This window comes from Echinops telfairi, unplaced genomic scaffold (genome assembly GCF_000313985.2).
Source record: "Echinops telfairi isolate 266 unplaced genomic scaffold, ASM31398v2 ScPeMD7_16;HRSCAF=60, whole genome shotgun sequence".
Lineage (NCBI taxonomy): Eukaryota > Metazoa > Chordata > Mammalia > Afrosoricida > Tenrecidae > Echinops > Echinops telfairi.
The window spans coordinates 2,112,988-2,134,336 of record NW_022103913.1 but is presented as its reverse complement, the minus strand read 5'-3'; the positions used below and the strand labels follow the sequence as shown (position 1 = coordinate 2,134,336).

Sequence of the window (21,349 nt, the reverse complement as noted above, 5' to 3'; positions counted from 1 at the left end):
GTTATAGATTTTAATCCTTCAAATTAGAAATAATGGCTGCTGGAAAAATTATGAGTGACCATCAGCCATTACTGTTCTTGAGGAAGCAAAGTATTTTTATAATGCTACCACAAAATTTTAAAAGCATCTTATGACCCTTAACATCAGAAAATCCATTTTCATCATGAACTATTTGCATTTTGAGTATCATATTTGTCTCTAATTAATGGAGAGTCAAACAGAACAACACATATGAATTTTTCTTGGCCCCCACAACCTTTCCCTTCATGTGGTATTTTATGGTGGAGAGTTGAAACTGTAAATATATATAATCTTCAAAACCAAACTCACTGCCATCGAGTAGATTCTGACTCATAGCAACCTTATATATTATATACATAATTTAATAAACATAACTATAAAAGAGATCAAATACCCTATATGATTATTTTCCTCCCCCATTTTATTCCTATGGGTCATTTTATGAGTCATTTCTCCCTAGAATGTTTTTTATTTAGATTTCCAGATGTATGAAAAAAATGAATCAACATCTCTTGCATCTTCCAAAGAGCAATTTGACAAGTGCCAAAGGAAAAATAGTAATATGACAAAGGTAATATTGGGTAGAAGCATTATGGAAAAGTTGATGCTTCAGAAAAATGTATGGGTCCTTATATAGGTACATCACATGATCACTGAAAGCAAGAGCAATATTCAGTCCGACCTATGAAGTATTGACCAGAATTCTCAATAGCATTACATGTGAGATTACTAAAGCCCAAGTGTTTCGTTATGAGCATATGTGTCTGTAGGATGGGGATAATTGAGTTACATCTTATTCCCAAATAATCAAATCTTTTTTTAAAAAAATTGGTGTTTAAATAGTAAATAACATTTTGTTTCTTGTCTTCCCCATTATCACCATATATCTGGCAGAGCTCTAGCAAGAACCATTGGTTCGTCTGACTCATGGAATGCACTGAAATGTCACCACTTTTGGCTTTTTTTGGAAAGGAGAATCTGATTCATCCTGAAAGCATAAAGAGTCTGAGAATACTTTTGGAACAAACAGATGCATCTTATTTTCAGAAAGTGTACTGTAAATTTTATTTATTTTTAAGTATCTTCTAGTTCTCTCAATAAAGAGATCCAGGTTGAATCCTTGCTGCACCATTACGATTACATGATATTTTCCTCTCTACATCATTGCTTTTTCTTCTTCAAAGTGAGAATGTTGGACTTATGAATTCCAATGCTACTTCCTAATTTTTGAATTCAAGCTTCATTTATAGCTGCTGGTAAATTCATTCACTTGACATCCCTTTCCCCCCTTATCATTAAAATGTTTCTTGTGTTCCCTTGTTGTAGTTTCTATTTTATTACAACACTGACAGTACCCCAAATATTTTAAATATCATACTTAGATCATCACTGAAAAAGAAATGTGAAGAATCACTAACATCATCCATATGGACTATTTTTAAAGCATTATCAGTGAGAGATTTCTTTATATTTTATTTTATTCATTATTTATCTTTCCTTGCCCTCTCACTCCCTGGTGACTAGCAAAACCTCTCTGTTAGTGTGAAAACCTTTTATGAACGTTTTTAATTTGGGTCTCCTACAATACTTGGTCTCTTGTGACTGACTAATTTCACTCTGTATAATGTCCTCCAGCTTCATCCATGTAATGAACGTTCTTTTAAGACAGACCTGAACTTTATTAAGTGATAAGGATGAGTGAAAGCACCTCAACTCTGCCCTCCATTCAATTGAGGAAAGTCTCTTCCCTTGTCTGGGATTCCGCTTCTCTCTCTGTTACCGTAAAGGAGGACACGGGAATTGTTCCACTTAAATGGCAACAACTAGCATGGTATGCCAATGAAAAATTAAATAACACTAAAGAATGAATATTTTTCATTCAACTCTTGAGTTCAAGAGTGCTCAAAATCATAGCAATGGCACTTCTGCTTGTATGTGCATATCTTTGTAATTTCTGTAATCTCTTTGCGTTGGAATCGACTCAATGGCAGTGGTTTTGGTGTTTGTTTTTGCATTGTATATTGTTTCAGAACTTTCTTTCAACAATTGGTGAACATGATAGTGGGGCAGGAGTAAAGAAAAAAGAAATAGAGAAAACAACTGGGGAGTAAAAATCATATATATAGGCATAAATCTAGATAAGTATATCTCCAAAGATATAAATATAGGGGTACTTATCTATGTATGTATATATAAGTAATACAATAAGGAAGCAGGCTGACCATGGGTCTCTACCTAAATCCTACCTCAGTACAAGAATGGTTTGTTCTAATAATGTGGCTAATGTATGATACTCATCTTCCCAACAGGATCGCTGAAGACAAAATGGGTCCATGAGCAAATGTGGTGAAGAGAGCAGATGGTGCCTAGCTATCAAAAGATATATCATCAGGGGTCTTAAAGGCTTGAAGATAAACAAGCGGTCATCAAGCTCACATGGAAGAAGCACACTGGCCTGTGTGATCATGAGGTGTTGATGGGGGGGAAAATCACATCAATGTGAACGAGGGGTAGAGCTGAATGGAGACCTAAAGCCCATCTGTAGACAATTGGACATCCCTTTACAGAAGGATCACAAGGAAGAGATGAGCCAGTCAGGGTGCAGTATAGAACTGAGGAAACATACAATGTTGCTCTAGTTCTTTAATGCTTCCTTCTCCTCCCCCCACCATCCCCCATTCACATGCCCCAAGTCTACCTTATGAATCCAGCTAGACCAGAGCATGTACACTGGCACAGATCAGAGCTCACAACACAGGGAACAAAGGACAGATAAACACTTCAGGACCAATAATGAGAATAGCAATACCAGGAGGGTAAGGGTAAGGTTGGGGGGAGGGGGGGGGAAGGTGGAACTGATCAAAATGATCGACATGTAACTCCCTCCCAGGGGGATGAACAACAGAAAAGTGGATGAAGGGAACTGTGCTCGGTCTAAGGCATGAAAAGAAAGTTTTTCTAAATTATCAAGGGTTCATGGGGTGGGGAGGGGAATGAGCTGATAAGATACTAAGAGCTCAAGTAGAAAGTATTTTGAAAATGATCATAGCAACATATGCACAAATGTGCTTGACACAATGAATAGATGTATGGATTGTGACAAGAGTTGTAAGAGCCCCCAATGAAAGGATTCAAAAGAAGAAGAACATGATGAGGGCAGCAATTATACAATTATGCTTGCTCTAATGGAACTATGGATTATAATAATAATAAGAGCTTCCAATAAAAGGTTTAAAAAAAAACAAACTTTCACATTAAAAAAAAAAGTCATGAAAGGGGGACAAAAAGCAGAAAGCCCAACTACATTCCACACTTTGCTTAAATTGCCAGAAGAGCAATTGAGAAAAATGTTGTGCTAGTAGAAGTGGATGGTGGACTAATATTTTATGATTCCAATAACAATTAAGAAATCTTTCATGGTGTTTTTGAGGAGTAAAGATCATCTCCATTTTCTTAAAATTCAAAAGCAAAAGTTAAATTTCTGTGTTCTTATGTAAAATCTGCTTGCATTAATAGGCCACCAAAATTTAACCTAACTTCATAAAATAATATCCTTATCACAACTCAATTGAAATTGATAAATGATTCATGGTTTAATCACATTTGGAGTTGTAAAGAAAAATACCCTCCAATGCAGGCTGCAATTTTCTAAAACTATGCAGTGTTGCCAAAGCGTATACATAGCCCTTTAATTTAATGCCAAGGGTTACATTGTTTTTTTGGTCCTCAGGTTACATCCTTATCCTTGTTATTTATTTATTAGCAAAGCCAAGGGAAAGATAGAGAAGGAGGAGAGAGACTGGACCCTCAGGCTCTGCAGCTGAGAGCAACACTTCCTTTCTGTTTGAGGACTTGTCAATTGATTATTATTAATATTATCTTGTTGCTTGAAATGACAGTTTTGCTATGTGCTTTGTCACCTTCCTTACAAAGGAACTGCACTCTCTTCTGAAGGGATCCATACATCCTTCTGATGAAAATAAAGATGCTGTCCAGCATGAAATCTCCACCTTAAGGCTCAAGTATCTCACATTGGGATCCATCTAAGGTTTAGGATTTCTTAACCTCAATTCAGCACTGTAAGTCCTGAGCATCAGGCTAATAGGGAAAATGTGCACTGATCCTGTTCCCTGAACCCCAGGGATATTGAAGGGCTTTCAGAACCAAGCAAGCCCAAATATACACATGGCTGTCTACTCTTCATGTGAATTACAACAAGGCCTAATCTCTTTCCATCATGTCCAAAAGTTATTATCCATTATCAGACTGAAGGAACAGTGGTGAAGCCCCCTGCTTCACCACTAGCATGAATTTGACAGTGGCTGGTGTCTGGCATTTCACTTTGAAAGATGAGAATGTAGACTGGGTAAAAGCTGTCATACTGCATTTAACTTTCTTTTTAAATGACACGATAAATTTAAAAGAAAGAGTAACATTTTAAAGTTTATTACCTTAGATGTTTTTCCACACCTAAGCCTCCCCCAATAAAAATAAAATACATACCAAATAATAATAATAATAATGGTAATAATAATACATTTAAAAGCCTACAAGCAGGCTAATGCATGAAAAACACTACAGAAAGAAACTCATGGATCATTATAAGAAAATAAGGTATCACTTATATAGTTAAAATGGATATGGACATAGTCATTCTAGTGTGTGGGATGCCGTGTGTTTTTGCAAGAGTTTTCTCCTTGAGACTATGAAATATGAGAGAATTTACTTCATATATTTTTTAAGTGATGTTCTTTTTTTTTTTAGTTTGAAAAGTAATTATCTTTTCATGTACAACTCTCTGGCTTTTCCCTCCGAGGTTGAGGAAGGTGAAAGAAGTCCTGTCACAGACAATGAAAGAATGATTGTAGATGTCTTGATGCGAGTTCATTCAGGTTTTGAATCACTCTGGGCCATACAAAATCAGGCTGCAGGATGTCTATAAAAGACTTCTGAGGTTTTAATTTGTAGGTGCTAACCCACCCCCTACTCTCCAGGAAAAAAGACTGCTCCTGGTGGACACTTAGCCATCACTTCACAATATCATGGTAAAAACAAACAGTTCTCCCAGTTTGACTCCCCACATGACAATGGTCCTGCGTCTGTCAACAGACTTGGATTATGTGCCTCCTGAGAACATGACTGTGACATTTACTCTTGTGACAAGGCAAATTTCGGCAGCTTGTCTGGATAGGGATGAGCAGGCATTACGCTGCAGCAACTTTCATCAAGGTAAGGACATTTCAATCAGCACATTTCCCCCAGTTTGGTAGGTAATTTGCCATCTGAACACAAGTCTCTAAGTATGCCCCCGCAACAAGTTACACATCCTTCCCACAATTTGTGCACTCACCATACAACATTGCTCCTCCAGTTTCATGCAAGAAACGAAAACGATGATTTTTAAATAGCCAGATTGTCAGAATGGTAAGAATGAGCAAAAAATTAAAGACAAGCAGCTCCACTGCTCCCTGATGTTGAGACTGATCCTTGTCCTTCCCTGACGGGAACCTTCTCTGTCGTTCCATTCTCCAGTTTTAAGATTCCTTGGATTAAAAACCCGGATAAGGACTGTGGAGGTTTGCCTAGGACAGTCCAGCTGCCTGAGAATTAAAACGAAAAAACACTGCCACTTAAGGTTGCTACTTCACCAGCATCTGCCTAGGCTTAGTATTCAGATGGCTTCTAGTTACAACTTCCTGTTTCTCTTAAAGCAGCCCCGTCTCTTTTCAAACTTCAGGCTGTGCTTTCATCCCGACTCTGGCCGTCCTTAAATGATTCAGTCCCTGAATATATCTTTCATGTTGCTGAGAAAAGTACGTATTGTGTCATAATCATAGGTTTCAAACAAGTCTTAAAACCACAGAACTGGTGAATTGCAACTTAATAGTGAAAAAGATCACCTTACTACAGCAACACTTTCTAAATTCAAAAAGTTAATTTCCAAATCATAATCTTACCACCCATGAAAGGTCTTTCTTTTCCACCCAAAGATTGCTGATGAGACAGGGAGTAAGAACTCGGGTTTGTCCTAAAATGATTGCATAGCATTTGCTTCTTCCTATGTCGCTTCTTCAAGAAGCGAAAAAGGAAGTTGGTATATGATTCTCTGGCTGGATTTATATAATTGGTAGTCACACGAGAAAGATTTGAACTGTTTTTAACAAGAAGAAAATGAAAGCCAAAAGCAAAAAAGAAAACGTTATCTAATCGCTCTACGGCTATGGTGTTGGGGTCTGCTGACTAAAAAACAAAATAAAATAAAAACTAATCATAAATCTTGAATGCAAAACCTTAACCGCCATTTTCAACAGTAGCTCACACAGAATTTCTCTTTTTGTAGCTGCTTCCCCAGACGGTCAAGACCCAGAGGAACCTGTGGTAGATCACACACCTCCTCTGCCGTGTGGCACAATCATGCTGCTCAATGAGGAATGGCTGTGCCGCTGGAAACAGAGGATTCCACGCCTTAGGACTCTGCCTAGCTGCGATGGTCCTCCAAAGCATCTTTCATTTGGAAAGCTATTTTGCATTATTTGAGAAAGCTCCAGAAACTACTACAATGGGTTCTGCTTCTTGTTCGGTAAATGTTGTGAACACTGTAATTTATAAATTGAATATGAATTCTGTCATGGATGGGGATATAATCTGTGATGGAGTTTCTCCATTATTTCATGATATTGTTATAACTTGATCAGCTGCAGAAGAAACAGGAAGCTATCTGCTTCCATGAAGGTCCACAGTCTCGGAAAGCTTATATTTCCACTTGATGGCAGTGTATCGTAATTGTCCAGTATCCTCCGTACATGACAGAAGTATGTCCATTTATAAATACTGCATGCTTCCTTGAGTAGGATGAACCCAAATAAGTCCTGAACAATCTTCCTTGCTAGAAGTCAAACTTGTGATATCAAGCAGTAACCGGTTCATTGACGGTGAGAGTCTATCAACCACTTAATATTAAACTCTGCTGTTGCATTATCTTCTCCTTCAGCAACTTTCAGAGTCGATTTCCTCTCTGGGCTTAACTAAGCAGAGGGTAGTTTTGTGTGCCGCAGATGTTCTTGTTTAAAACACTACCCTTTTTTGGCAGGCTTGTGATGAGTAATAGTGAAATTGTGCTGAAGCCTGTCAGTTAGTTTATGCTTGTAAGCATTTCACGGAGCTTTGCTAGCAGACTCTACCTTCTTAATTTTTCAACCCAACAGGTTTAGTCTTGAATGGTTAGATGTAAATGATGACCCAGATGCAAAATTTAGCAGCTTCTTGTTATTTAAAAAATGTCATCCTTAAATTACTTTGGTCCCCTTTTATCTTAGTTATCCCATCAGAGGAGAATCCACTGTGTTTGGTTATTTATTATGACAGCAATTTCATGCTCTTGCCCCTAAGAACACTGAATACCCATGGAACAATTTTGGATGCAGAAATTTGAGATTTGATGACAATATACTCAAATCTGTGTATTTCACATCAAAAAATATCTTACACATGGCACAGCTGATTCCTCCCCACATGGTCACATCTGTCAGAGTTTAATTGCTGCTCTATTTATAAAGACTAGTCCCATTCATCTCACCTCATTCACTGAAGTTACCTCCTTTGTCCCTGAAGTCATTTGCATATATGGCTCCTGGTTTAGATTTTCATTACACTATTGCTTAATCTTTATGCTGCTTAACGTTAAGGTGGAAGATTTAGGGGGAATGTGGACTCAGGAATGATCTTCAATGTTTTCACACGAAAGTAATTTAATTTCTCCTATTTTGAATTTTTCTCACAATATCCTTTTATATACTGCTATAAGAATGAAAGCAACTAAAGGAAAAGAAACAACTATTCACTGGACATTGACTATGTACCCAAGAAATTGTGCTAAGAAATTTTAGTGTAGCTAATTTAATAGTCATTCAAACTCGCCTACAGATGAGAGGACCTACATTCAAAGAGAGTTATTGGTAACTTGTCCACGGTTGCACAGTCAGGATGAGTTAGATACATGTGGTGGTTAGTGCACAGGAAATAGCACTTTATCTCAGGTGAGCAACTCATCCCACTTCGTTAGGGACTTTCCCGGTTATAGCATGTGGAATCCCAGTGTGTAGGAAACCTTTCTGTGCCAAGTGAATACAGTCAGTTATTCTAATAGCCATGGTTTTCAAAAATCTCAAATCCTCTCCTGCCAATAATAACTCTATTTTATGAGAGTCCTAAGGTAGATGTTCACATCAGGAAGCATAGCAATTAAAAATTAAAATACACTTTTAGCCAGTGGCCTGTAAGCTTCAGTGCCAGAGAGTTAGGCACAAAGCCAAATAAAAGTTCTTTATTGTCTCTCACTTCAAGTCTGAACATCTGCTTAGCATTGAATCAAAGATACTTGCTACAAGATACAACATGTAGGCAAATAAAAGCAAAGAGAAAGAATAGACGGTCCAGTCCACTGGTATCACTATGTCTTGCCTCAGCTTGCCCTTCTAGTTCCATGGCAGAAAAGAATGGAAGAGTGGATCCCCAGATCCCAGTGACCTTGTTGAGAATAGCAATCTCCCCCTTGTGAATGTAACCTATCGAAGTTACGAAATGAACTTGTTAGGTTTCTGGGGTGGTTTATCTCGGTTTTTGCTTCTCAGTGCTGAAAGAATTCACGTGCTAAAAACACTTTTGTAATTCAAGTAACTTTTATAAGGGAAAGCACCATTTCAGGTACTACAGTCTCAGAAAGTACACACTATCCTTGGAAAGTGTGCAAGGCCACATGGAGGGGGCTGAAGGGAAAGTTTGCTACTGAAAATGGCCATTTCAGGGGAGCCCAGAAAAATACAAGGAAGGAAACCCTGAACAGGATCCAGAAGCAGCTTGCAGCTCCAACAACAGGAACCAAGAGCAGGAAATCCCAAGGGAACCAGAGGGGGCCCTAAGAGAGCATGCAAGCGCATGCTGCCACACACAGGAGGAGTCTTACCCTCCTCTTGCAGTGCACACCTGAACAAGGGAAGAACTCAAGGCCTGCCAGTTGGCGGGGAAGGAAAGGGGGCTCTGGGGGGTGGGGTAGGGGGTTGTGGTTGAGGGAATTGGCTGGTGATATCATGTTGCTGGTGTGTGCATTGTGTGTGGGCCCAGGTTATATTTTCCCACAGGTGTTTAATTAGTGTGCAACCCCTTTATTGTGGCATGGACAGCTAATTTTCATTTAGCGTAGGCAGTGGAGACTACCTCCTTTTCCCCTGGTCTAGCTACCATTCAAACTAATCACAGGAGAGCTCCCTGTTCTGGAAAGGAGATGAAGATTGAGGGCCTTGAGAATCAGGAAGTTAAACTTCCCTAGATGTGGACAGCTACTGAGAGTTCCCTTTTATCTGTTGGAGCTCCACCCTACCTAATCTCAGTTCTCTCTAGACCATTAATATTGTTAGCAGTTGTGAAGCTGGCCCCCAAAACATGGAGACCCCATACACAATTGAACAAAATGCAACTCCACGCCTGCCCAATTTTCATGAACAGTTGTGAATCAAACCATTGTGGTCCCTAGTGTAGTCAATGGTAGATTTTCCAGAAATAGATACCAAAATTCCAAGACTTTTGTCCTAGTCCTTTTTATTCTGGAAACTTTTGTGAAATCTATACACCATCATGACAGCACATGAGCGTTTACTAATGTATGGGTGGTGACTAAGCATGACCTGCATTGGTTGGAAATTGAATTTGAGTTTCCCACGTGGAAGGCAAGAATTCTACCATGAACCACCGAGGCCAAGTGTGAAAATAGAATAAAAGTGCATTTTTGGCTGAGTGCATTGTGTGACTCTCAAGTAAACCTAATTACAATCGTGTCCCAGACAATTGCAGAAGCTTCTGGAACAAAATATAAAACTTGATCTCAGTGATTTCAGAGGGGGAAATATCAGGTTAACCAACCACATTTGAAGGAAACAATGGGATTTCCTTACCATGGCCAGTCCCTACCTGGAGTCATCTGCTAGCATAACAAATATTTCAATCACTCAGGAAATCCCCAGGGTTTAAAGAGCTGTCTGGAGCCCTGGTGGTGTAGTGGGTTCTCTGTTGGGCTGCTATCTGCAAGGTCAGCAATTTGAAACCACCAGGCACTCCACAGGGGAAAGAGGAGCCTTTCTACTCCCAAAGATTCACAGTCTCAGAAACCCACAGGAGCAGTTCTACTCTGTAGGACTCAGAATTCAATGGCAGTGAAAAATAATTGTTTTCTCAGTACAACCAGAAAGCAATGATGAGAAGATTTCATTTCACTCACTTTGGACATAGTATCAGGAGAGACCATTCCTTGGAGAAGGGCATCATGCTTGTTAAAGAGAAAGGTGAGCAAAAAAGGGGAAGATCCTCTAGGAGATGGGTAGACACAGTGACTGCAACAATAGGCTCAAACATAACGACAATTGAGAGGATTCCAAGGAACAAGTTATAAGTTGGAACCAACTTGCCAGTAAATAACAACAACAAAGAACCTTGGTATTTCAGGAAGAAAAGACAAAGGGGACATCCCTTGGGTGAAGTTCATAGGATATTCCCCAGCCCTCAATTCAATAAGAGCACTATAAATATTAGAGGGAGGCAGCTCAGTTGTTCACTTGCCCCTTCTCACTTGTATGCCACCTCTAAGGGGAGAATTGTTTTTACAGTTGCTACAGAGAAGAAAAGAAAAGAAAAAAGACCAGAGTCTCCATGATAGGTCTCAAATAGTATGAAAGTCACCTGGAGTTCTGTGGTATTTAGATAATTTTATGTTAACTTTAGATAGATGATCACACAGCAGCACTCCAATCTGTCAGTCCGATCACAGCATAGTGATAACCTCTGTGGGGGTTAGGCCTGCTTATAAGCGGGGAAACTGAGAATGGCCTCAATCTCTGCTCCTCTGCCTTCCTGACTGCTGTAACTCTCTACATCAGTGGTACTTGTCCTCTAAGTTTCTTGGCATAGATGAGTTAGTGCTTCTAGTGCTTTTTCAGCTTCCTGAAACATCACAATATTACAGAAAATGGTATGATTTAATATGCTAGGAATAACACAATCAAAAGGAGTGGCTTAGCATTCATTGTCAAAAAGGATTTTGCTAAATGCATCATGAAGCACATTTCTATTTGTGATTAGATTATATATAGCCCACTTCAAGGAGATTCAATCAATATAATTATTATTCATCTTTATGCACCAACCACAAAAGCTGGTGATGAAGAAATTTGAATTCTACCAATGTCTTCAGTCATAAATTGATCAAATGTGCAATCGATAGGCATTGATAGTTATTGATGATTGGAATGCAAAAGCTGAAAACAAAGAGGAAGAAACAATATTTGGAAAATATAGACTGGGTGATAGAAATGAAGCTGGTGATTGAATGACAGAATTTTTCAAAACCAACAGCTTGTTCATAGCAAATACCTTTCTCAACCACACAAAAGGAAACTATGCTCATGATCTTCCTCAGATAGAAGATCTGTCGACTACATCTGTGGGAAGACACAATAGAGAATCTCGACATCAGCAGGGTTGTGGGGAGGAGACCAGCCAGTCAAGGTACAGTGTAGCAACGATGAAACATACAACTTTCCTCTACTTCCTAAATGCTCCCCCCACTATCACGATCCCACTTCTACCTTACAAATCCAGCTAGACCAGAGGATGTATACTGGTACAGGTAGTAACTAGAAACACAAGGAATCTAGGACAGATGATCCCTTTAGGAACAGTGCTGGGAGGGAGGGTGGAGGAAGGGTGGGGTGGAAAGGTGGGAACCGATTATAAGGATCTACCTATAACCTCCTCTCTGGGGGATGGGCAACAGAAAAGTGGGTGAAGGGAGACATCGGACAGTGTAAGAAATGACAAAATAATGATATTTGTAAATTATCAAGGGTTCATGAGGAAGGGGGTAGTGGGGAGGGAGGGTAAAAATGAGGAGCTGATATTAAAGGCTCAAGTAGAAAGAAAATGTTTTGAGAATGATGATGGCAACAAATGTACAAATTTGCTTGACAGAATGGATGTATGTATGGATTGTGATAAGAGTTTACAAGCCCACAATAATATGATGGTCGCACCAGGGTGCAGTTGCCTTGGCAGTTCCCTCCTTCAGCTTGCAAGATTGACTTCTTACAAGACATCCCCAAAGAGAAGCCACATGGACCTATCCCAATGCAGCCCTGGGTGCTGGAGCAGCCGTGTGGAGACCCCTGCTAGTGCTGAGATGCTTATTCGTTCACTGACTCAGCTTTCCTCCGGCAGTTGGCATCATTGCCTCTGTTTTGTGAGGTGGAGGAGGACTTTGTCAACTGGTGTTGGGTTAATGGGTTAATAATGTTGGACTTGTGGGCTTGGGCAGCATTGGGTTGGGATGTTTTCGTGATGCACACAAAGGGAATGTCAGAAGAGTCTCTGAAACTTGCTCTTAATCATAGAGTAGGTAAAACAAATAGAAGAAAGGATGAAATAAAAAAGCTGAAGAGAAAATTCAAAGGGCAGCCAGATATTATAGTAACATGTGCAAGGACCTAGAATTGGAAATCCAAAAGGGAAGAACACACTCAGCATCTCTGAAACTTAAAGGACTCAAGAAAAATGTCAAGGTTCAAATAGCAACTGTGAACGATCCTATAGGCAAAATATTGAATGATGCAGGGAGCATCAAGAGAGTATAAAAAAGAGAGGAATAGCATTGAATTCCTGACTAAGAAAAAGAACATTTTAAGATCTATCTTGAAGTAAAATGCTGTCTGTTATAGAACTATCCTTATACACTTACAAGGAAAGTCAGTTCCTAAGACTATTACTTAAATTCACTTACCAACCACAATAGCCAAGGATGAGAAAATTGAAGAATTCTACCAACAACCATTTCTCTCTCAGATTATCATACTGTGGTGACTATGGTAGAAGCTATGTCATTGATCTTTCATATGTCAGCAGGGTTACCCAATATGAACAGGTTTCAGCAGTTTCCAAACTGAGAACAGACAAAGAATTAATACTTGGCTCCCCACTTTGGAGGAAGTTGCTGTTGAAAACTTTGTGAATACCTTTGAAACATTATAAGATACTGAAGGCCCAATGAATGGAAGCAGAACATTGCTGGAGACAGTGCCAGAGGATGGCCCTCAGGTTGGAGGGGAACTCAGAATATGACTGAGGAGGAGCTGATTTCTCAGAGTAGAGTCAACAATGGTGACATGAGTTAAGTAAGGCATGTGGAACTGGAGCCTTTGGGATATTCTTTTGCAAAAGGGGCATGACCCAAAATAAGAAGAAACAGCTGCAAACATCCACTGATCATCAGAACATGGAATATGAAAAATACATATGTAGGAAAATTGGAAGTTATCAAAAATGAAATAAAAGACATAAAGATCAATATCCTAGGCATTAGTGAGCTGAAATGGACTGTTTGTTATTAGCCAGTTTGAGTCAGAAAACCTTATGATTTACTGTGCTAGGAATAAGACAATCAAGAAGAATGGTGTGGAATTCATTGTCAAAAAAGACATTGCAAAAATAAATCTTTAAGTATAATGCTGTCTGTGATAGGATTATATCTATCTGCCCTCGAGAAAATCCAATCAATACAGCTATTATTCAAAAGCTGGAACTCAAAAATTAGTGATGAAGAAATTGAAACATTCTACCAATGATTTCAGTCCAAAATTGATCAAACATGCAATCAAGATGTCTTGATAATTATTGGCAATTGAAATGCAAAAGTTGGAAGAAAAGAGAAAGGAACAGTAGTTGGAAAATATGAAGTTGGTAATAAAAATAAAGCTGGCAATTGAATGGTAGAATTTTGCAAAACCAACAACTTGTTCATAGCAAATTATCCTTTTTCAATAACACAAAAAGTGACTACACACATGGACTTACTTATCCAGATTGAACACACAGGAATCAACTAAGTTGTTGAAGCACTGGAAGCACTCACTCATCTATGCCAGGTGTGGCAATTACATAATCTCCTGTCAACTCGAGCCAAGGGATGGAGTCTAGCTTGTCAATCAGGTCACAGCCAATGAGGCCTCTGTGTGGGCATGGCTTTCTCCTGAGGATTCTGGGAACTCCTGTCTTCCTCCCTGGAGTGGGACACACACACACTCTCTCTCTGCTTTGTCTTCCTGCTGACAAGCCACATGGAGTTATGCTGATGGAGCCAGAGCCACAGAGCTGGAGGAAGGACATGGAGACCCATGACAGTGCTGAGATGCTTCTGCCACCATTGGATCCACAAGACTTTCTACCCACTGACCTGTGATATTCCTGTATTCAGCATCATTGCATGTGTTGCATGAGTCTGAAGAGGAATTTATAGACTGGGATCAGACATATGGACTAATATCAGACTTATGATCTTGATCTGGACTGCGCTGGGATGTTTTACTGATGCATAATTGCTTCTTGATATAAAGTTACCATATATATGTGTATATATACATATACATGTATATATATACATGTATACATGTATATGTATATATATACATGAGTGTCTATGAATTTGTTTCTCTAGTCAACTTACACTAACACACCAGGAAATTTGGAAGACAGCAACCTGGCCAACTGACTGGCAGAGATCCATATTTGTACTCATTCCAGAGAAAAGTGACCCAATCGAATGTTCAAATTATAGAACAAAATCATTGCTATCACATGCAAGTAAAATTTTGTTGACTATCCTCCCACAACTGTTGCAGCAGTATATTGACAAGGAGTTGCCAGAAGTTAAGGCCAAATTCAGAAGAGGACATGGAACAAGAGATATCATTGTTAATGTCTGATGGATGTTGGCTAAAAGCAAAGAATACCAGAAAGATGCAGACTTGTGTTTTATTAAGTATGCCAAAGCATTTGCCTGTGTGGATCATAACAAACTATGGATAATCTTGAGAAGAATGGAACTTTTAGAACACTTCATCATGCTTATGTGGAACTTGTATATGGGTCAAGAGGCAGTGCGTGAATGGAACAAGGAAATGCTGCATGGCTTAAAATAAGGGAAGGTGTATGACAGGGTTGTATCCTCTCACCATACTTATTCAATCTGTATGCTGAGCAAATCATCAGATAAAGCGGATTATATGAAGAAGAATATGTTATCAAGATTGGAGAAAGGCTTACTGACAATCTATTGTACACAGATGACACATCCTTGCTTGCTGAAAGTAAGGAAGACTTGAGCTCCTTGCAAAGATGGCAGCATTCAGTATGGATTACAACTTAATGAAAAAAGAACAGAATTTTCACATCTGGACCACTAGGTAACATCATGATAAATGGAGAGAAAGTTGAAGTTGTCAAGCTTATTTGGATGCACAGTCAATGCTGCTTGAAGCAGCAGTCAAGCAATCAAAAGGAGTTCCATTGAGTAAATATGTTGCAAAAGACTTCTTTATAGTATAGAAAAGCTATTACTTTGAGGAGTAGGGTGTGCCCAGCCCAAGCGATGGTGTTTTTAATTGCCTCATGTGCATGTCAAAGTTGGATATTGAATAAAGAAAACAGAAAAAGAATTGATGTATTTGAGTTGTGCTCCTGGAGAAGAATATGGAAAGTCCTGTGGACTGCTAAAAGGACAAACCAATCTGTTTTAGAAGTACAGTCAGAGTGCTCCTTAGAGGGAAGGAGGGCAAGACTCCATCTGATATACTTTGGACTTATTGTAAAGAGAATCAGTCCCTGGAGAAGGACATCATGTTGGGTAATATGGAGGGGCAGTGAAAAGGAGGGAGGTCCTCATGGAGATGTATTGACACTGTGGCTGCAACAATGGGCTCAAGCATAGAAACAATTGTGCAGATGGCACAGGATGGGGAAGCGTTTTGTTCTGTTGCCCATAAGGTAACTATAGGTAGAACTAACTTGATGGCACCCAACAAAAGGAACAACAAACAGCATGTTAAATATGAAATTTATATGACATGCAATCAATATGCATTGATAATTATAAGTGATTTGAATGTGAAAGTTGGAGACAAGAAAGGATGGTCAATAGTTGGAAAATATGGAGTTGGTGATAGAAACAAAGCTGGAGATCACATGATAGAATTTTACAGGCCTAGGACTTCTTCATTGTTAATACATATTTTTCAATTTTTTCAACAATATAAATGGTGAATACATACCACAGATCTTGCCAGTTGCAATACAGAGGAATCAAATTGACTACATTTGTGCAGAGAGGTGATGGAGAAGCTCATTATCATCAGCTAAACATATCTGACAAGGGGCCAGCTGTAAAACAGACTTCAAGTGCTAATATGCAAAATAATGTGAAGCATTATTTAAGTAAGTCCACAAAAGTCAAAATACAAACTTGAGTACATTCAACCTGAATTTAGAGATAATCTCAAGAATAGGTTTGGTACATTGAACACTAATGACCAAAGAATAGAGGTGTTACAGGATGACATCAAAAACATGATACATATCTTACACTGCCCGATGTTTCCCTTCACCCACTTTTCTGTTGTCTGTCCCTCAGGGAGGAAGTTATATGTAGATCCTTATAATCAGTTCCCCCTTTCTACCCCACCTTCCCTCCACCCTCCGGTATCACCACTCTTACCACTGGTTCTGAAGGGATCCTCTATCCTGGATTCCCTGTGTTTCCAGTTCCTATCTGTACCAGTGTACATCCTCTGGTCTAGCCAGATTTTTAAGGTAGAATTGGGATCATGGTGGGTGGTGGGAGGAAGCATTTAGGAACTAAAGGAAAGTTGTATGTTTCATCGTTGCTACATTGCATCCTGACTGGCACGTCTCTTCCCTGCGACCCTTCTGTAAGGGGATGCCAGTTGCCTACAGATGGGTTTTGGGGTCCCAATCTGTACTCTCCCTCTTTTACAATGATATGATTTTTTGTTCTTTAATGCCTGATACCTGATCCCTTTGACACCTCGTAGTCAAACAGGCTGGTGTGCTTCTTCCATGTGGGCTTTGTTGCTTCTGAGCTAGATGGCCGCTTGTTTACCTCATCAAGGGTTCATGAGGGAGGGAGCAGCGGGGAGGGAGAGGAAATATGAGGAGCTGATACCAAGGGCTCAAGTAGAAAGCAAATGTTTTGGGAATAATGAGGGTGACAAATGTGCTTGACATACAATGGATGTATGTATGGATTGTGATAAGAGTTGTACAAGCCCCCAATAAAATGATTTAAAAAATCATACATGGGGGGTGTCATTAAAAAGAGATGAAAGAAAGAAAAGAACAAAATGTATGTCAGAAGGGACTCTTAAACCTGCTCCTGAGCACAGAGAAGCTGAAGCAACCAATAGAAATTATAAAGTAAAAGAACTGAATAGAAGATTTCAAAGGGCAGTTAGGACAAAGCACAGTTTTATAATGACTGCAAAGATATGGAGTCAGAAAATTTTAAAAAGGGAAAAAAACGCTCAGCATATTTCAGTATGAAAACTCTGAAGAAAAAAATAAGGCCTCAAGTTGCAATATTGAAAGAGTCTATGGGCAAAATACTGAATGATGCAAGAAGCATCAACATAAAGTGGGAAGAATACAGAGTGTATCTACCAAAAAGAATTGCTTGTCATTTATCCACTTTAAGAAGTAGCCTATGATGGAGAATGGTATTTAAGGAAGAAGTCCAAGCTGTACTGCAGGAAGAATTGAAAGAGCACCAATGGAAAACAAGTCTTCAAGAACTGAAAGAACAACAATTGAAATGTTCCCCAAGACAGGTGCATTACTGGAGGCACTCAATAGTCTAAGCCAAGAAATTTGGAAGGCAGCTAGTTACCCAACTGGCAGAGACCCTTATCTGTGGCCATTCCAAAGAAAGGTGGTCCAGTAGAATGCATAAATTATCTAATAATATTACAAAGATCACATACAAGCAAAATTTTGCTAAAGATCATTCAATAACAGTTGCAGCTGTGCATTCACAGGCAACTGCCAGAGATCTACGATGGACTCATAAGAGAATGTGGAATGAGGTGTCATTTTTGCTGATGTATTAGCTGAAACAGAGAACACTAGAAAGATGTGTTTTACTGATTAAACAAAGGTATTACATTGTGAAACATAGCAAACTATGAGTAACTTTGGGAAGAATGGGAGAACATTTCATCATGTTCATTGAGAACTAGTACTTAGACTAAGAGGCAATCATTAAACATAACAAAGGGGTTCTGAGTGGGTTAAAATGAGGAAAGATGTATGTCAAAATTGTATCTTTTTTTTTTTTACTGCCTGCCCCACCCCTCATCCCCACCCAAGATTGTATCTTTTCACCACACGTATTCAATCTGCATTCTAAGCAAATAATCTGAGAAATTGAATTATGTGAAGCATAGCATCGGGATTGGAGGAAGGTTCATTAACAGCCTTCAAAATGTAGTTGACACAACCTTGAATGCTGAAAACAAAAAGCACTTGAAGCACTTACTGATAAAGATCAGAGACTATATCTTTCAGTAAGGATTACATTTCGATTTAAGGAAATCATGTTATTACACAACATGATGTAATAACAGCATGATAAACAGAGAAAAGGTTGAAGTTGTCCAGGGTTTCATTTTACTTGGATTCACTATCATTGACCATGGAAGCAGGAACCAGGAAATCAAAGGCTGCATTGCCTTGGTTAACTACTACAAAAGACCCCTTTAATGTGTTAAAAAGCAAAGATGTCACTTTCAGGATGACCGAATCTGTAATGTATTCAATTGCATCATATGAATGCTGAAGTTGGATATTGAATAAGGGAGGCCATAGAAGAATTGGTACATTATCATTGTGGTGTTTTCAAAGACTATTAAACATACTTTGAAGTGCTAGAAGAATGAATACATTTGTTTTAGAAGCAGTACTACCAGAATGCTTTTTTGGAAGCAAGTATGGCAAGACTTCATCTGACTTACCTTGGGCATTTTATCAGGAGGGAAAAGGCTTTTCCCATGGAAAAAAGTCTTCATGTTTGGTGAAGTAGGACAGAGAAAAAGAAGACCTTTAAGGAGACAGACACAACTACCAAAATCGGCTCAAGCACAACAATGATCAAAAGGTTGGATGAATCTGAATTGGAAAATTTTGTAAGTTATTAAAGAGCAAAGATGTTACACTGAGGACTAAAGTGTGCCTGACTCAAACCATGGTATTTTCACTGGTCTTATATACGTCAAAAGCTGGACAATAAATAAGCAAGACCAACAGATTAATGCATTTAAATTATGGTGTTGGTGAAGAATATTGAAAGTTGGTCTGCCAAGAGAGTAAATAAATCTGTCTTGGAAGACCTATATGCAGAATTCTCCTTGGGCCTGATGATGGCCAGACTGTCTGAAGGAAGACCTCAATGAGATGGAGTCAGTGACTGCAATCATGAGCTCAAACATAATTGTGAGGGTGTTGTAGGATTAGTAGTATTTAATTCAGTTATACATGGGGTCTCTATACTTCAGAACCAATTAGATGCCACTTAGTAACAATAATTTTATCTGGACCATAGTTTGTCTTAAAGGTGGCTTTTAGGAACCAGTTTTTTTCTTTCTTTCTCTTTTTAAAAAATATTTTATTGGGGGATCGTACAATTCTCATCACAACCCATACATACATCCATTGTGTCAAGCACTTTTGTACATTTGTTGCCCTCATCATTCTCAAAATTTGCTTTCTACGTGAGTCCTTGATATCAGCTCCTCATTTTCTCCCCTCCCTCCCTGCTCCCCCCTCCCTCATGAGCCTTTGATAATTTATAAATTATTATTATTTTGTCATGTCTTACACTGTCCGATGTCTCCCTTCACCCACTTTTCTGTTGTCCATCCCCCAGGGAGGAGGTTATATGTAGATCCTTGTAATCAGTTCCCCCTTTCTACCCCACCTTCCCCCCACCCTCCCTCCCAGTATCGCCACTCTCACCACTGGTCCTGAAGGGATCATCTGTCCTGGATTCCCTGCGTTTCCAGCTCCTATCTGTACCAATGTACATCCTCTGGTCTAGCCAGATTTAAAAGGTAGGATTGGGATCATGATAGTGGGGGAAGGAAGCCTTTAAGAACTAGAGAAAAGTTGTATGTTTCATCATTGATACCCTGCACACTGATTGGCTCATCTCCTCCCCACGACCCTTCTGTAAGGGGGTGTCCAGTTACCTACAGATGGGCTTTGGGTCTCCACTCTGCACTCACCCTCATTTACAAGGACACCTCAATACAGTGCTGTGTATGAGTAACTATAACTTCCATCAAAACAAAAAATCTAGATTACAGGAATATTAAAATAAATTTTGCCATATGAGATGGATTGCCATTACAGTCAAACAATGGAATCAAAGATAGCAGTGATCATGAAGAAGATCCAGAATGGGCAACATTTCATTTGTTACCCATAAGGTGACCATGAGTTGGAGCCAGCTCAATCACAATTAATAACGTGTTCATACTGACAGAGTGGGAAAGTGAGAATCGTCAAAATGTGTCCAGTACATCCTTCTTGTCATAGTTTCTCTGCTGTTTGGTGGTGACAAGATTTAGATTCTCCCATTTCTTTTCTTGATTACTGTTTACACAGCTATAGCAAAAGATTATAAACTCTTCTTTATGTTGTTACTCCTGCTATTACTATTTTGCCTTTATTGCCTTAGGAATTTGAGGAGGCAAAAATTGATGTTACTATCTTTTCTCAAATGTCTTAGAATGCCTAGTTTTAAGTGACTTTTAACCAAAAAATAACAAAAGAAAATTTAAAAACTCAAGGCTTTTCTGTAAGTCTGCGAAACCATGTATGGTCGAGAGATACAAACTGACTACCCTTGTTGCATTACTCCTTTTCTACCCATTTAAAAATTTTAAGTTTGTAAATTACTTAATCTGTTAAGGTGAGGTTCCACCACCACCACCTAAGATAGAGAAAAGATTTTGCAGTCAATTGAAAAGTCTTCATTAGATTGTGTTAGAGTTAAAATTCCAAAGTATTTGATTTGGAAAGTTGTGGCTTACAGTGGGCCCCCAACTTCATTTTGAGTCTTGACATAAATTCAGCCTCTATTTGAGTTCTTTCTGATCATTAACTAGCTATATAAAAAACTTTGCTCTCAGGCAGAATGTGTTTGAAAGTAGATTCCAATACCCTGGTCAGCACAGGCAGATGCCATCTGAACCTCAGTGATCTTACTTGTGAATAATCTTAATTATTAATAGATACATGTCATCAGAAGTTTGAAGGGCTAGATCCAATATGACTTGGGACCTCAAGGTCAAAAATCATACCACAACTATAATGTAAATACATGATTGAATGGCTCCCAAGACTAATACTGTGCTCCTTTCCAGAAAATTGTGCAATTACATGT

General features: G+C 39.0%; 1 protein-coding gene across 1 annotated transcript in view; it reads right to left on the bottom strand.

Annotated features, from left to right (window-relative positions):
* Positions 1-5,628, bottom strand: part of SLC9A9 (solute carrier family 9 member A9) — an 859,212-nt gene extending 853,584 nt beyond the window's left edge. The window contains exon 1 of the mRNA XM_045287469.1: positions 5,372-5,628. Within this exon, the coding sequence (XP_045143404.1) occupies positions 5,372-5,546 (175 nt within the window). The 5' untranslated portion in view covers positions 5,547-5,628. The remainder of the gene's footprint in view (positions 1-5,371) is intronic.
* Between the last annotated feature and the right edge of the window lie 15,721 nt (positions 5,629-21,349).